Source organism: Staurois parvus, unplaced genomic scaffold (genome assembly GCF_062004578.1).
Source record: "Staurois parvus isolate SC_StPar_1 unplaced genomic scaffold, SC_StPar_1.0 ptg000188l, whole genome shotgun sequence".
Classification (NCBI taxonomy): domain Eukaryota; kingdom Metazoa; phylum Chordata; class Amphibia; order Anura; family Ranidae; genus Staurois; species Staurois parvus.
In genome coordinates this window covers 1,527,704-1,546,078 of record NW_028317984.1, presented here as the reverse complement: position 1 = coordinate 1,546,078, position 18,375 = coordinate 1,527,704, and the positions used below count along the sequence as shown (strand labels likewise).

The following is an 18,375-nucleotide window of genomic DNA, read 5'->3' as shown; positions in this document are numbered from 1 at the left end:
TCAATAAACGTGTTTAATGGTTTTATGCGATGGTCACCCCTTTGTCTTTTTCTGCATGGTCATACTGAGAGGTATAATCGTGAGATTAAGAATGGAGAGGAATTGAAAGCGATATTTATATTATCACTTATATGGTTGCCTTGGTTGTGACATTTGAGCACGGCAAGGTATTATGTCCAGGCTCTTCAAATCATAAGAGCCCGATCACACTTGAGCATTTTAATTCCACAAAGTTTTAATTGAAATATTAAAGACACACTTGAGTGTTTTTCAGTTTGAAGCTCAACACTCAAAAACACTCAACAAGTACAATTACATTATTTCCAATGGCCCTGTTCACACATGAGCTTTCTGTCGCCTGTAGCAAAACTCCTGTCTGTCAAAAAAGTACTTGCACGTCTTTTCAGGTAGATCTGAGCATTTTGTCCCCATAGACTTGAATGGAAATGGCTGAACAGTGGAAATGAGTGCTTTTTCAAGCGGTTTTTTTTTTTTCAGGCATTATCAGCTTAAACAGCTGCTATTTCTATTTTTACTGGCCAGAGCAAAAAAGCCTAAATGAAACACGCCTGAAAAAAGTATATACTCTTTGCAAATGTGCTAAAAAAAAACGCCTGAGTAACACTCAGCTCAATGTGAATGTAGCCATAGTCCAGTGCTTTTTTTTTCCTGCATCAAAAATGCATGCACAGTGTATCCCAATGACCCTAGCTTACATCGGTGCAGTCAGTTCCAGTGCATTCTGCAAAAAGCCCAAAAGACGCATTGGTGTGAACAAGGCCTCAATAGGGAGGTAAGTTTTTTGGTTTCTTTTTTTTTTTTTTTTAGCTCACCAAATATGCTCCAAAAAATGCAGCAAGCAGGATTTTTAACACCAGAAGCATGACTGGTTTGAAGACATACATTGAATTTAAAGGGATGCATTTTTCTTGAGCCTTTCTTGGGCCTTTTTTTTTTTTTTGTTACGCAAATACGCTGCAAAAACTGCTCAGTGTGAAAGCAGCCTATTGGACGAAAAGGTGCTGAAAATAAATTCATATTCATTTAAATGATATTAATATACTACAATATAATACAACTATAATATATATATATATATATATATATATATATATATACACACACACAGTTGCAAGAAAAAGTATGTGAACCCCTTGGGATTACGTGGAGTTTTGCATGAATTGGGCTCTGAACATCATCTAAGTCACAACAATAGAAGAACACAGTCTGCTGAACATAATACTACACAAACATTAGATGTTGCCATGGTTTAATTGCACATAACATGTAAACATTCACAGTGCAGGGAGGAAAAAGTATGTGAACCTTTGGACTTAATAACTGGTTGACCCTCCTTTGGCAGCAATAACCTCAACCAAACATTTCCTGTAGTTGCAGATCAGACCTGCACAACGATCTGGAGTAATTTTGGACCACTCCTCTTCACAAAACTGTTTCAGTGTAGCAATATTCTTGGGATGTCTGGTGTGAATCGCTCTCTTAAGGTCATGCCACAGCATTTCAATCGGGTTGAGGTCAGGACTCTGACTGGGCCACTCCAGAAGGCGTATTCTGTGCTGTTGCAGCCATTGTTTTGTTGAATTACTTGTATGCTTTGGGTCATTGTCCTGTTGCATCACCCATCCTCTGCGGAGCTTCAGTTGTCGGACAGATGGTCGTACGTTTTCCTGCAAAATGTCTTGATAAACTCTGGAATTCATGTTCCCATCAATGACAACAATCCGTCCAGGCCCTGAGGCAGCAAAGCAGCCCCAAACCATGATGCTCCCTCCGCCATGTTTTACAGTGGGGATGCGGTTTTGATGTTGGTGTGCTGTGCCTTTTTTTTCTCCACACATAGTGTTGTGTGTTCTTTCCAAACAACTCAATCTTGGTTTCATCTGTCCACAGTATATTTTGCCAGTAGTGCTGTGTAACATCCAGGTGCTCTTTTGCAAACTTCAAACGTGCTGCAATATTCTTTTTGGACAGCAATGGCTTCCTCCGTGGTGTCTTCCCATGTACTCCATTCTTGTTTAATGTTTTCCTTATTGTAGATGTGTCAACAAAAATGTTAGCATGTGCCAGAGATTTCTGTAGGTCTTTAGCTGACACTCTGGGATTCTTCTTTACCTCATGCAGCATTCTGCGCTGTGCTCTTGCAGTCATTTTTACAGGACGACCACGCCTAGGGAGAGTAGCAACAGTGCTAAACTTTCTCCATTTGTAGACAGTCTGTCTTACCGTGGACACATGAACATCAAGGTTTTTGGAGATACTTTTGTAACCCTTTCCAGCTTCATGCAAGTGAACAATTCTTGATCGTAGGTCTTCTGAGAGCTCTTTTCTGTGAGGCATGGTTCACATCAGACAGTGCTTCTTGAAACCAGTAAGCCCAAAACAGTTGTGTGTTTTTTAAGGGCAGGACAGCTGTCAGCAACACATCCAATATCATCACACTGATTGGAGTTAAGGTTGGCTCACTCCTGGCTCCTATTAGCTCTGGGAGAAGTCATTAAGCTAGGGCCTCACACACTTTTCCTCCCTGCACTGTGAATGTTTACATGTTATGTGCAATTAAACCATGGCAACATCTAATGTTTGTGTAGTATTATGTTCAGCAGACTGTGTTCCTCTATTGTTGTGACTTAGATGACGTTCAGAGCACATTTTATGCCCAATTCATGCAAAACTCCACGTAATCCCAAGGGGTTCACATACTTTTTCTTGCAACTGTATATGTATGTATGTGTGTGTGTGTATATATATATATATATATATATATATATATATATAAAAAAAACCTTCCATTTCGGTTTCTTTTTTTGGCCAAATGCATCCTGAATTTTCAGTTTCAGTCTCAGTCCAAGGATTTTCATTTTGGAGTACCACTAATTATTATACTGGACTTTGAGCCAACAGTTTGCGCAGCGCTTTACAAAATGGAGGGAGACAGTACAGTTGCAATAAAAGGGGGATTAGAGGGCCCTGCTTGTTGGAGATTATAACCTAAACGTCCCTACATTCTAGCCCCCTCTCCACCTTACAAATCAAATTTTCCACCGAAACTTCTGTCTGGTGCCAAACGTGACTTTTTTGCAGTTATTGTGTGGTACTTGCAGACAGTAGTCTGTTTTTTTTTTTTGTTTTTTTTTTTTTTTATAACCTAGATGGGTACACAGACCAGTGATGGAAAATATTCTTTAACCACTTGCCTACTGGGCACTTTCACCCCTTTCCTGCCCAAGTCAATTTTCATGCACCACTGTACACATATGACATTTTTATAATTTTTTTGAGATGTATAGAGCTTTCTTATGGTGGTATTTAATCACCACTGGGTTTTTTATTTTTTGCTAAACAAAAGAAGACCAGAACATTTTTTTTCTTTGTTATAAAATTTTGCAAACCGGTAATTTTTCTCCTTCACAGATGTGTGCTGATGAGGCTGCACTGATGGGCACTGATGAGGCGGTACTGATAGGCTGCATTGATGGGCACTGACAGGCACTGACTGGCGGCACTAATGGTCATTGAGCATGAGGAAAGTGCAGCCGATAACGGGCAACTGTGTTTACATTGTGATCAGCTGTGCCATTGAACACAGCTGATCACATAGTAAAAGGGCATTGTGATTGACCCTTTACCATGTCATGTGATCAGCTGTGTCCTAAAGACACAGCAATCACAGAGCTTGCCGGGGGCGCACGGGAACCGCTGTTCTGGAGGACGTCATATGACGCCCACCCAGAACTAGACGACCATGATGTAGCTGTCATTCAGCTATAGCCTGGTCATCAAGTGGTTAAGCAGGCTTCAAGTAGTTAAATGGTCTCTTACTCTTACACTATCCTTTTTTTTTTTTTTTTTTTTTTCTTCACTGTGCTGTACATTTCATTTCTCTTTTTGTTCCCCCCCCCCCCCCTAATATTTTATAATGAATCTTACTGAGGAAAATGTCAAATGTGCTACAAGTAATTTTTAAAGCCTAAGGCTAGGTTCACACCTATGCCTTTTGCAGTGTGTTTTCAGATTTGCAGAAAGGCAATACAGTCCATTTAAAATTATTTCCTATGGGTCACGTTCACATCTGTGCGTTTTCAACTGGTGTCTTTTGGAAAGGGTGAGGGACTTTTTTGCCCGCAGCAAATTGCATTTTTGTAAAATAAAATCACTCTTGTGAGCCACCAATTAATTTTAAATAGGTTCGTCAGCACCAAACACATACTCATCCAATGTGCATGAAAATTCAACAAATATTACAATAGTGCCACACTCCTAATTATTATTAATAACATAGTAGTAAATTTCACAAAAAATTATTTTGAATTCGGTCCATATAATAGTGTATACACAATATATATATTCATAATATAGTGCAACCATAAGTGACAAAGTGAAAATAATCAATATTCAATGTGCACAAAAAAATAAATATAAACATGATTGATGGTAAATAAATAATGAATAAATCAGTCTCTAGTGATGCACGTGAAAATTCCCAAATGATGTTAGCCCCAATTCCCAGTGACTTGAATATTAATCTTATGCGCTCACCTCATACAAGCACTTGGACATTCTTGGGCTTGCTGGACCTTTGAGGATATACCAAGGAGGAGTGCTCCAGTGCATTAAGAGAGCGAGAGATCTTTGTTGGGATAGTGGCAGGAGAGGAGAGCCACGTTGAAGGAGTAACCACCATTACTGCCACGTTGTTAAGGAGTAACCACCATTACTGCTACGGTGCAATTTAAGGATATAGTTCCATTTGGGGAACACAAGCTGTTTTAGCCTATTCATAGGCTTTGTATGAGGTGAGCGCATAAGATTATTATTCAAGTCACTGGGAATTGGAGCTAACATCACTTGGGAATTTTCACGTGTATCACCAGAGACTGATTTATTCATCATTTATTTACTATCAATCATGTTTATATTTATTATTTTGTGCACATTGAATATTGATTGTTATTTTCACTTTATTGTCACTTATGGTTGCACTTTATTATTATATATATTGTGTATACACGATTATATGGACCGAATTCAGAATCATTTTTTGTGATATTTACTACTATGTTATTAATAATAATTAGGAGCGCGGCACTATTGTAATATTTGTTGAGATTGCATTTTTGGTTCCATAGATCTCGATGGAAATGCATGAAAAATATATGTACATGTGTTTTTCATGCATTTCCTGCACGACAAGACACTTCCCCCTAGCAATATTAACACATCCTGGAAACGCAAATCTCAACAAAAGCACATCAAAAACAAGTGTGAAAAACCGCACCTCAAAATACACGTGAAAAAATGCATCAGCTGCAACCTGCATACGTGTGGACCTAGCCTAACTCCAGGTTTCATTTCAGTTTAAATAGTTTGCTTGGCCTAGCCCAATACATGCGCCCAATGTCAGCACTGTATAAACTGTATGTAGCTTCAGCTACATACAGGCGTTGATTTACTAAAATTGGAAAGTTCAAAATCTGGTGCAATTGTACCTACCATCTTCTAACTTCAGCTTGTTCAATTAAGTTTTGACAAATAAAAACTGGAAGATGACTAGTTTCTATGCAGAGCTGCACCAGATTTTGCAAGCTCCAGTTTTTTAGTAAATCTACCCCACATTGTACAGCGCAATTTTCCTGCAGTGGTACAGGGACTTAATTAAGTCTACCTTAGCACTACTTGGCCATTCACTAGAAGCTTTGTTTTTTATGAATAAATACAAGGCCTCTTCTAATTGGCTGAGGTGGACAAATAATATCACGATCTCCACCTCAGCTAATCAAAGGAAGTCTTGTATTCAATTATAAAATACAAAGGTTTCTGTGAATGATAAAGCAGCACAAAGCCTGACTCAATTTTGTTTCAGAAAAAAAGATTGGAAGTCCCCGTACCACTAACTATACATAACGCTGTATACTATGTGTAGATGATGCTACATGCAGTTTATACAGCTTTGACTGTGGACGCATGTATTAGTAATTGAAATAGTTTGTTTGGGCCTGCTTGAAATCTGGAGTTAAGCTTTAATCCCTTGGCACCAATAGTATGCATATATGGGTCTTCACTGAAGTGGGTCTTCTTCCCTGGGGCTGCATATACAGTTGTGTTCAAAATAATAGCAATCAGACATCACTAACCTGATCATTCGCTGTTTTTGGTAGAAATTATATTTCTACATGGCAAATAATTTACTAGCAGGTGTAGTAGAGTAATAGAAATCCAGCAGACCCAACAGTCATGACATGCATGCTGCTGATTCTGTGTAATTGAATCACTAATTGAAAGGGGCATGTTCAAAACAATAGCAGTGTGGAGTTCTATTAGTGAGGTCATTCATTCTTTGAAAAACAGGTGGCAATTATTGCCCTTATTTAAGGAAGGCAGCAAATGTTGTACATGCTGGTTACAGTGCATTTCTCTCTGAAATTCTGAGGAAAATGGGTCGTTCCAGACATTGTTCAGAAGAACAGCGTACCTTGATTAAAAAGTTGATTGGAGAGGGGAAAACATATAAAGAAGTGCAGAAAATGATAGGCTGCTCAGCTAAAATGATTGCAAATGCTTTAAAATGGCAACCATAACCTGAAAACATGGAAGAAAGCGAAAAACTACCATTCGAATGGATAGAAGAATAGCTAAAATGGCAAGGACTCGGCCAACAATCAGCTCCAGGAAGATCAAAGAAGGTCTAAAGTTACCTGTGAGTACTGTTATAATTAGAAGACGCCTATGTGAAGCCAAGCTATCTGCAAGAAGCCCCCGCAAAGTCCCACTGTTGAAAAAAAGACGTGCTGAAGAGGTTACAATTTGCAAAAGAGCACATTGACTGGCCTAAAGAGAAATGGTGCAACATTTTGTGGACTGATGAAAGTAAGATTGTTCTTTTTGGGTCTAGTGGCCGGAGACAGTTTGTCACTGAAAACACTGAATTCAAGCCACAGTACACTGTGGAGACAGTGAAGCATGGTTGCGCAAGCATCATGATATGAGGATGTTTCTCATACTACAGTGTTGGGCCTATTTATCGCATACCAGGGATCATGGATCAGTTTGAATACATCAGAATACTTGAAGAGGTCATGCTGCCTTATGCTGAAGAGGAAATGCCCTTGAAATGGGTGTTCCAACAAGACAACGACCCCAAACACACCAGTAAACGTGCAACATCTATGTTCTAGACCAATGAGATTGACGTTACGGAGTAGCCAGCCCAATTCCCGGATCTTAATCCAATAGAAAACTTATGGGGTGACATCAAAAATGCAGTTTGCGAGGCAAAACCAAGAAATAGAGAACTGTGGAATGTAGTCCAATCATCCTGGGCTGGAATACCTGTTCACAGGTGCCAGAAGTTGGTTGACTCCATGCAACACAGATGTACAGCAGTTCTCAGAAACTGTGGTTATACAACTAAATATTAAGTGATTCAAAGGAAAGCAAAATCTTCAAACATTTTTTAATTTATATAGTGAATGTTTGAGTTTGTAAAGAAGAATACAAACACTGCTATTTTTTTTGAACAGTCTAATATTCACTTTTCTTAAAATTTTTTAGAGGAACAACACAAATTTGATATATTTTTTTTCATGTTTTGATTTGGAATAGAATGTGTTCCCAATGCATTTGTGTGTATGGAAATAAAAGCTATTAGATGGATTTTGAGCTTCATTCACTTTTTTCAACACACTATTATTTTGAATACAACTGTATGCACTACTGTGTATGCTGTACAATGTGCTTCCAGCCCTATTATGGGTATAAACAAATAACATACACATATACAGGTGAAACGCCAAAAATTAGAATATCGTGCAAAAGTTCATTTATTTCAGTATTGCAACTTAAAAGGTGAAACTAATATATGAGATGGACTCATTACATGTAAAGCAAGATAGTTCGAGCCGTGATTTTTTATAATTGTGAAGATTATGGCTTACAGCTCATGAAAACCTCAAATCAACCATCTCAGAAAATTAGACTATTACATGCAATCAATAAAACATATTGTACATAGAACAATATCGGATCTCTGAAAAGTAAAAGCATACATATGTACTTGGTTTGGGCCCCTTTTGCAGCAATTACTGCCTCAATGCGGCGTGGCATGGAAGCTGTCAGCCTGTGGCACTGCTGAGGTGTTATCGAAGACCAGGATGCTTCAGTAGCAGCCTTCAGCTCTTCTGCATTGTTAGGTCTCATGTCTCTCATCTTTCTCTTGGCTATGCCCCATAGATTCTCTATGGGGTTCAGGTCAGGCGAGTTTTCTGGCCAATCAAGCACAGTAATCCCATGGTCATGGAACCAGGTTTTGGCGCTTTTGGCAGTGTGGGCAGGTGCCAAGTCCTGCTGGAAAATGAAGTCAGCATCCCCATAAAGCTCGTCTGCGGAAGGAAGCATGAAGTGCTCCAAAATCTCCTGGTAGACGGCTGCGTTGACCCTGGACTAAATGAAGCACAGTGGACCAACACCAGCAGATGACATGGGTCCCCAAATCAACACAGACTGTGGAAACTTCACACTGGACTTCAAGAATCTTGCAGTGTGTGCCTCTCCATTCTTCCTCCATACTCTGGGTCCTTGGTTTCCAAATGTGATGCAAAAGTTGCTCTCATCAGAAAAGAGGACTTTGGACCACTGAGCAACAGACCAGGTCTGTTTTTCTTTAGCCCAGGTAAGACGCTTCTGACGTTGTTTGTTGTTCAGGAGCGGCTTGACAAGAGGAATACGACATTTGAAGCTCATGTCCAGGATCCGGCTGTGTGTGGTGGCTCTTGATGCACTGACTCCAGCCTCAGTCCACTCCTTGTGAAAGTCCCCAACACTTTTGAATGGCCTTTTCCTGACAATCCTCTCCAGGCTGCAGTCATCCCTGCTGCTTGTGCACCTTTTTCTTCCACACTTTTCCCTTCCACATAACTTTCTATTAATGTGCTTTGATACAGCACTTTGGGAACATCCAACTTCTTTTGCAATTACCTTTTTGAGGCTTTCCCTCCTTATGGAGGGTGTCAATGATGGTTTTTTGTACAACTGTTGGGGTCCCCCAAGGCTCTGTCCTCGGGCCTCTTCTCTACTCCATCTACACCTCCTCCCTCGGCAAACTGATATACTCCCACAGCTTCAACTATCACCTCTATGCCGATGACACGCAAATTTACCTCTCCACCCCTCAACTCACCCCTTCAGTCTCCACCAGTATCACCCACCTACTGAACGATATATCAGACTGGATGTCGCTCCATTTCCTCAAACTTAACCTTTCCAAAACCGAGCTCCTGATTTTCCCCCCAGCCCGTGCGCCCCCCCCCCCCCACCCTCTCCATCACAACCAACAACGCCACCACAGTCCCACCCCACAAGCCAAAGTCTTAGGTGTCACTCTAGACTCAAACCTGTCCTTCCAACCCCATGTCCAATCGTTGGCAAACTCATGCAGGATCCACGTCCGTAACATCTCCAAAATATGTTCGTTCCTAACCCCAGACACTACTAAACTACTCGTTCACTCCCTTATTATCTCACATCTGGACTACTGCAACTCCCTTCTCACCGGAATCCTCATCGCAGACTATCGCCTCTTCAGTCTATCCTGAACTCAGCGGCCAGACTCATCCACCTCACCAACCGCTCCGCTTCTGCCACCCCCCTCTGTCATTCCCTCCACTGGCTCCCGATTGCCCAACGCATTAAATTCAAACTACTAACATTGATGTACAAAGCCATTCATAATGCTGCCCCAAACTACCTCACCGACCTGATACCCAAATACCACCCTACCCGTAATCTTCGCTCCTCACAAGACCTCCTACTTTCTAGCTCCCTGGTCTCCACCTCCCACGCCCAACTGCAGGACTTCTCCAGGGCTTCCCCCATCCTCTGGAACTCACTACCCCAATCCATCAGACTGTCACCTACCCTCCTCACCTTTAGGCGCACCCTGAAAACGCATCTCTTCAGGGAAGCCTACCTCGCCCTCACCTAACAGCCGATCTCCTCCTCTCCTCCCACCACTCCATCCCCCACAGCCACTTCCTCTTGTACCACTATCCCCCTGTTTTGTTACTGTATTGTCTCATGTACTGTCCCCCACTATAATGTACAGCGCTGAGCAAACTTTTTAGCGCTATATAAATACTGTATAATAATATTAACTGTCAGGTCAGCAGTCTTTTCCATGATTGTGATTCCTACTGAACCAGACTGAGAGACCATTTAAAGGCTCAGGAACCCTTTGCAGGTGTTATGGCTTAATTAACTGATTAGAGTGGGACACTTTGAGCCTAGAATATTGCACCTTTTCACAATGTTCTAATTTTCTGAGATTGTGGATTTGGGGTTTTCTCATATATTAGTTTCACCTTTTAAGTTGCATTACTGAAATAAATGAACTTTTGCACGATATTCTCATTTTTTGAATTTCACCTGTACAGTATCGCTGCGATCTTCAGGAAAAGGAGAATTTCTTTTGGGTTAGTCTTTGGTGTAAGGTCATGGTGGTAGTAAAAAAATATACAGATACATTTTTAAAACTGTACAATTTTTTTTTTTTTATATTTTAAATAATATCTAATATTTAGAAATATTATCTTTTGATAATATAAAAAATTGGAGGTTATCCATTACTATCTACCACCAAATAAAGGACCAATTTGTGCTGAAAAAAACCAAGGTATAATTCACCTGGATACGCTAAGTAGATGCGATGATTTTTACAGTTTTATTTAACACATGCCAGAGTTGCAAAAAGTGGGTTCATGCTTTAAGATTTTTTTTACCCTCCATCAAACAGAAGTTAAGGATGTTATAGGAAGTACAAACATGGAAGCTTTGATTTGTAAAAGGGTTATAATTGCAATGAACTCTAGCATTCTCCTATAATGTGTGTTTGAGGTCTCTGACCATCTTCTACAGTATGTCTACAGTCTGACCATCTCTTGCAGCATTCCTGTAGTCTTTGACCATCTCTTGTTGCAGGTCTGCTGTCTGAGTATGATTAGTAGCATATTCATTCTGACCATCTCTTGCTGCATGTCTGTAGTCTCGACTTTCTATTGCACTATGTTCCATAAATATCGAGTGTGGCCCTTTAGTGAAGTCAGGGGCAACACTTGAGACCCCCAAAATTAACCACTTGTACATAAACGGCTGGACGGGAGCAGTGCCGAAGTGGGTCGTGTTTATAGTGAAGGAAATAAGTATTAGATCCCCTGCTGATTTTGAACACTCACATAGAAATGATCAGTCTAAAAATCGAATGGAAGGTGTATTGTAACATTGAGAGATAGAATAGCAACAAAAAATTCTAAAGAAATGCATGTCTAACAAATTATTCACTGATTTGCATGTTCATGAAGGAAAAAAGTATTTGATCCCCTTCCCAAAACATAACTTGGTATTTGGTGGCAAATCCTTTCTTGGCAATCACAGAGGTCAGACGTTTCCTGTAGTTGGCCACCAGGTTTGCACACATCTCAGGAGGGAGGGATCTCTCCTCTTGGCAGATCCTCTCCAAGTCATTAAGGTTTGGTGGCTGACGTTTGGCAACTCGAACTTTCAGCTCCCTCCACAAATTTTCAATTGGATTAAGGTCTGGAGACTGGCTAGGCCACTCCCAGACCTTAATGTGCTTCTTCTTGAGCCACTCCTTTGTTGCCTTGGCCGTGTGTTTTGGGTCATTGTCATGCTGGAACACCCATCCACGACCCCTTTTCAATGCCCTGGCTGAGAGAAGAAGGTTCTCACCCAAGATTTGATGGTACATTGCCCTGTCCATCGTCCCTTTGATGCGGTGCAGTTGTCCTGTCCCCTTATTAGAAAAACACCCCCAAAGCAGAATGTTTCCACCACCATGTTTGACAGTCGGGATGGTGTTCATGGAGTCATAGGCAACATTCCTCCTCCTCCAAATACAGCGAGTTGAGTGGATGCCGAAGAGCTCGATTTTGGTCTCATCTGAGCACAACACTTTAAACTAGTCCTCCTCTGCATCATTCAGACGTTCAGTGGCAAACTTCAGACGGGCTTGGACATGTGCTTTCTTAAGCAGAGGGACCTTGCGGGCACTGCAAGATTTTAATCCTTGTCGGCGTAGTGTGTTACCAATTGTTTTCTTGGTAACTGTGGTTCCAGCTGCCTGGAGATCATTGACAAGATCCTCATGTGTAGTTCTGGGATGATTCCTCACTGTTCTCATGATCATTCACACTCCACGAGGTGAGATCTTGCATGGTGCACCAGACCTAGGGAGACTGACAGTTGTTCTGTGTTTCTTCCATTTGCGAATGATTGCACCAACTGTTGTCACCTTCTCCCCAAGCTGCTTAGCGATAGTTTGGTAGCCCAGTCCAACCTTGTGTAGGTCTACAATCTTGTCCCTGACATCCTTGGACAGCTCTTTGGTCTTTGCCATGGTGGAGAGTTTGGAGTCTGATTGCTCCTGTGGACAGGTGTTTTTTATACAGGTAACAAAATGAGATTAGCAGCACTCCCTTTAAAAGACTGCTTCTAATCTCCGCTTGTTACCTGTATGAAAGACACCTGGTAGCCAGAAATCCTGCTGAATGATAGGGAATCAAATACTTTTTTCCCTCATGAACATGCAAATCAGTGCATCATTTGTTACACATGCATTTCTTTTGATTTTGTTGTTGCTATTCTGTCTCTGTGTCACAATACACCTACCGTTCGATTTTTAGACTGATCATTTCTTTGTGAGTGGGCAAACATTCAAAATCAGCAGGGGATCAAATACTTTTTTCCTTCACTGTATAACTGGCCCCGCATTCACTGCCTGTGCGCGCTCCCTGGGAGCATGCGGCACCACAATCGCTGTACGGGACCTCTGTGGGAGGTCCCGATTCATGTGATCCCTGATTGCCAATAGTAGTAAACAAGATGTCACTTCCTGACATCATTGCTTACTACTTGTGAAATCTGTAAATGATCAGAGGTCACATTGTACAAGGCTATTCAAAACAGCCTTGTACCATGTGACAAGCTGTGACCAATCACAGCTCTCACAGTATTTCTCAATGGCTACAAGAATGCAGCCAGAGAGAAGGAGAAATTGCTTTTACGCCTTTATGGGTGTAAAAGCAATCGGTGTAAAAAAAGAAAAAAAAAATCTTCATCACCCCCAGAAGTAGTACATTGTCACTATAGTGACACTGTACTGCTAGGGTGACGGTATGTGAAAAAAAAAGAAAAAATATATATAAAATTTTTTAAAATATTTAGAAAACTATAATTTTTGGTTATAAACTAATTTGGGTTATTTCTTTTTACTAAAAAGCTAGCTGAATACATTTTGACCAAGATTTATGAAAGATTTATTTGAAAAATTTTATAAGAAAAACACTTTTTTTTTCAAAATGTTAGGACTTTTTCATTTATATAGCAAAAAAATAAAAATCCCAGTGGTGAATAAATACCACCAAAATAAGGTTTTTTCTATCTCAAAAAATTCAAAAAAAATTCATATGGGTACAGTGTTGCATGACTGTGCAATTGTCTTTCAAAGTGTGATAGCACTGAAAGCTGAATATTGGCCTGGACAGGAAGGGGGTGAAAATGTCTGAACTTGCAGTAGTTAAGGAAGTTGAACGCCACTGCATTAGAATACCTATCTTAAAATGACAGTTTTTTTTCTCCAAAGATGGTACTCTGTTGGTATATTTGTTTCTGTAAATTGCTATATACTTTTTCATTTCATCTTGGATGTCTGCTATTCTTCAGTAACTATTATTTTCTTATTTTTCTCCTTTGGTGTTTTGGTTGTTTTCATTTTACTTTTTTTTTTTTCTCTTTGCAGGCATTAAAAAAAAAAAATACAGGAGCTGCCATTGCTTACCACCTCCTGAAAATGCCAGTTGCCTAGCTGACATGCTGATCTTAACTCAGGAAGTAAAGGTTGATTAAAATCAAAACTCCTGAGATTCATACTTGTTACTGGTCTATGAAAAAAAGTACAAAAACCATTGAATCAATATGACAGTCAGAAAGGTAGCATTTTCAAAACGATGGGACAGTAAGGGCACAGGTTTCCTTGAACAATGTGTATTTTAATATGGCTTGCTCCCACTAATCAAAACTGTCTTATGATAAGTGGAGACTTTTTTTCTTTTTTTTTTTTTAAGAACTTTTATTTTTATCTTTATTACAGAAAGTACAAGTTGTAATCACCGTTCTGGACTATGACAAACTGGGTAAGAATGAGGCAATTGGAAAAATCTTTGTTGGATGCAGTGCAACAGGAACAGAGCTTCGACATTGGTCAGATATGTTGGCCAATCCACGTCGCCCTATTGCTCAGTGGCATCCACTCAAACCAGAAGAAGAAGTGGACCTTGCTCTTGGATCAAAGAAGTAAACAATAAACACACATACAACACACATACTTCCCCTTAATATTTTTCCTCCAAATGCCCTCTTACTCTGCTGTGCAGACTTAATCTACAAGCACCTTCTGCTCACCCACTGGCAGCCCCAAATGCACAGCAGCCAGGACTTATGGAACACATTCAAGGGGTGGTATTACACTACAAAGCGGTTTACACATTCAGCCACCAAATTCAGAGGTTAGACAGTTTCCCTCTTTTTTTTTTTTTTTTCAAGTGATAGGATTCTAAGCCAATGATTTCTATCAATGAAGAATGACTTCTGAAGCTGATCAGTGCTAGCAACCAGACATCCACCTCTTGTGTGTGTTCTAGGCAAACTTTATATTGTATGCATACATTGGTGGGTAAATAATAGCTGTATAATATTCCAGTCTTCCAAATATTGGTAGTAGACAGCCACTGGGTTATTGAAAAAGTACTTGTATGTTCTCTGGCTTGGCTACAAGTCAGTATATCCATTTTAAATGATTACTATTAGTTGTAGGGACAGTAGGTTTACATTTGTTATTGTATTAGTATAGAAGATGATGTTTTCAAGATATTTTACTCAAAAATAAATCCAGTATATTCTGTAAAAGGTGAATATATTTCTTTACAAAGACTTTTAGTGTGTTAGAGAAATTGACATGCACATCATATTTTTTTCTTATAACTGTTGTTCGAATAATTTCATTTTTAAATGTACTTTTCTTATGCACTTCTAGATTCCCCATTTCATAAGCAATCTCCATATCTATAATATAATTCCTACTCTGTAGCATCAGTGGAAAGAGGTGGTATGAATATCTTGTCTTTAGAATCACATGTCTTCCATTTTTCTAAAGTAGACATCTACTCTAGGATAAATTGCCAAGGAAATTAAATACCTAGTGTGCATCTAGCTCAAGCAATTTTATTTTATTTGAGGTCAATATATAGATTTCTTTTGCCACCAAATGCAGATGCAAGTGGTGAAACAAAAAATTGCAGGTATCTCTATGGATGAGTGAAGTAGTTAGATGCACACGTTTTAGAAAGCAGCATAAAGATTCAGGAAAGCTTGCAGATCTACTGAGACCAAAGTGATAACCCAAAATATTGAGAGAGGTTTTCTAATAGCATTTATCATTTTTATTCTGTATAAAAGTATTTGCCAGTTTGTGTCTATAACAAATTATGGGAAGTATGTATAAAATATAGGAGGGTATTTACATTTTTTTTCCTGCATGTCAAAATATACAGTTGTTGGCAGCACCATAGAGAAAGCAAGCATTTACTAAATAGTCATGTTTTATGGCTTAAGGGAACTTTCAACCAATTTTATGCCCAAAATGAGGTGTAGTGCAAGGGAATATATTGAAATGAGATAGCTTCAAAATTTGAAAGTCATCACACCTACACTGTAAGGATCATATTATGGTCTCTGTATAATTTAAAATCTAGGGCTTGAACAATCATTAGAAAACATTTGTCAATAGATTGTAGCTGTATGTTAAAAAGAATATTTATTTGTGCTTTTTTTTTTTTCTCCCCCCCCCCCCCCCCCCAAGACTACCAGTGGCAGTAACTGTTTTGTTTACCAGTGGCAGTAACGGTTTTGTTTAGCCAGAATTGACTATAGTATCTGTAAAGATGCATGTTAAGGGGTACCCCATAGGTACCTAAAGAACATATTCAAGAAAAAGACACTGGGAATAAATGATTTATTACTAGTGACATTCCAGCCTTATTGCCTCCAGTTTTCAAATGTGAGATCCTATGTAGTAGGGAGTACTGATTTACGTATGCAGCCTGACTCCTAAACTGTTAACATGGTTAACAATAATTGTATCTATCAGAAAAAAATAAGTCGGCCTCGTCATTACCAGTTGTTGTCTAAAGCAAGTATAGATGTAGTTGCATTTTTATGCTAGTGGAAAGGTCACAGTTTGTAAATAAAAATACACAATTTGTGAAAAATTATTTGCAAAAGATGTTAAGTTATACATAATTAAAGATTTGTTTAGGTTTGGGAAACTTTACAAGGAAGACGCAAAATAAGCAGTTACAATTTGAGAATTTACAGTATATTGTTTAAAGCTGTTACTTGGTTCTTTAAGCTTTTTATTGGGAAAAGATTTTTGATAAGGTGAGTTAGCAAGGAATGTGAGTGTTTTACTTCCAGATAATATGAATTCTCAGTGGAAACATGCATTTTAGTTTATATTGCTTAAAGCCACTTTTGGAATTTGTAAAGGAGTTACCTTTGAAGTACCTCAACAGAATTATTGGAAGTGTCTTGCCGGTATAGCTATGTCCCCTCTTCCCAGCATTCCTGTGATGCCACTTACCTATGTGCTCTCCAAATCAGGGCTTTGAGCTTCTCTAGAGATGTTCACTGCTCTATGACTTGCGATTGCCTTGAAATAAAAGTGTCTGTGATCACATAACTTCAGAATGGGAAAGCCAAACACAGAAGGGAGCAGATGGTTAGAGCATGATTCCATAGTCACTGGGACCATCACAGATAGTGAATCACAAATATTTTAAATATATATGCTCTTGCTGTTTAGCAGATAGGTTTTTTTGAATCCTAAGAAAAAAAAGTTTATATGACTGGAAGAAATAAATATACAAACATAAATGGAGGAGCACGTAATGTATAAAGAAGCTAGATGTGTGTGTATATAAGGAATTAAATAAACCATGCTATACAGGGTAGTTCATAGACCAAGACAGATAACGGAGAGCAGCCATATTATGTTTAATGAAAAGTTGCAGAAATCATGTTTCCTTCATGCCCATTATGATCAGAGGCCTGTTTGTGTGTTCAGATATGTGCGTGCCTGCTCAGGATGTATGGTAAATATTCTGTACATAACATGCATGTTACACCGTGTACATACCAGCATGGGGGATAGATGTATGCTCGTGAGAGTGAGTGAGACCAGTGGAATATTTTTTGGCCCCTTTACTAACTTGGCAAATCTGTTGTGGCATTATATATTCACTAGTAAAGGTAATAGAATAAACATTCACCTTTGTTTTGTGATGCAGCAAACTATACTAACTGCGGATCTGCTTTCCCAATGCTTTTTGTTTTGCCATGATGTAAATGGGTTAAAAATAATAACACATTGGTTAAATAAATTAGGCTGCCAAATGCTGTTCCAGGCTTTACTGGCAGTTAATCTGAACATTTGGATATATCTTGGAGAGGGTTTTGTCTTACACTTTATATTTTTGAATGTACGCATGCTAAAGAGGAAAAATAAGTATATAGATAAAATATATATAAAATAAAATAAATATAGGTACATATGGAAAGGGGCTGTGTGTTTACTGAACTTATTTTTTCATTTGTGTGTGTCCTGTTGATGTCCTATAACCTGCTAAATGTTGACGGATTTTTATCCATGCAATAGATTATGGCCTTTACCCTGGCATAGGGACAGACCATTCCTGCGTCTCGTGCTGTCTGTATTATAAATCTTTGCCATGCTGAGATATAAAAGCCATAATTTCTGAGAACAGAGTATCCAGGTGGGGTATACTCAGACTAAATATGCATGTATTCTGTCTCTTGTCTCTGTGTTTTCAAAAAATATGAGGTGGTGTTAACGGAAGGTGCTTCTCTGTTCCACCTACCTTGGTGTGTTATTGTTTGTGTGAGATAATTGTTGTCTTTGTTATTTTGTAAGACGTCTCCTTAATAAAGAAACATTGACTCAAGTGTCTTCTGTAATCTTTCAAAGCACTATTTTCAAAGGTTTGTTGTAACCTTTTTATCTGTATAGATCAATTTGGAGTATTTTGTGTTAAGTCTTTTTTTATATTGGATCCTTGTGAGTGGATTCTTTAAATTGGGTTGTAAATTATAATTTTTTTTTACAGTCAAGTTTGTCAAAGTACAAACCCACTCTTATGCTTCTAACCTGTGGTAATTAGGTTTGACCTAGTTCTGAATAAACACCCTGGTTTATAATCTCTAAATGGTTTAGGC

The 18,375-nt window shown here is 39.0% G+C and overlaps 1 protein-coding gene across 2 annotated transcripts in view; it reads left to right on the top strand.

Moving 5' to 3' along the window:
• The window catches only part of LOC149462017 (synaptotagmin-2-like), a 172,589-nt gene extending 154,485 nt beyond the window's left edge, over positions 1–18,104 (top strand). For both annotated transcript variants that reach the window (XM_089677584.1, XM_089677585.1), the window contains exon 9: positions 14,177–18,104. In XM_089677584.1, coding sequence (XP_089533710.1) covers positions 14,177–14,383 — 207 coding nt within the window. In that variant the 3' untranslated portion in view covers positions 14,384–18,104. The remainder of the gene's footprint in view (positions 1–14,176) is intronic.
• Positions 18,105–18,375: the final 271 nt, after the last annotated feature.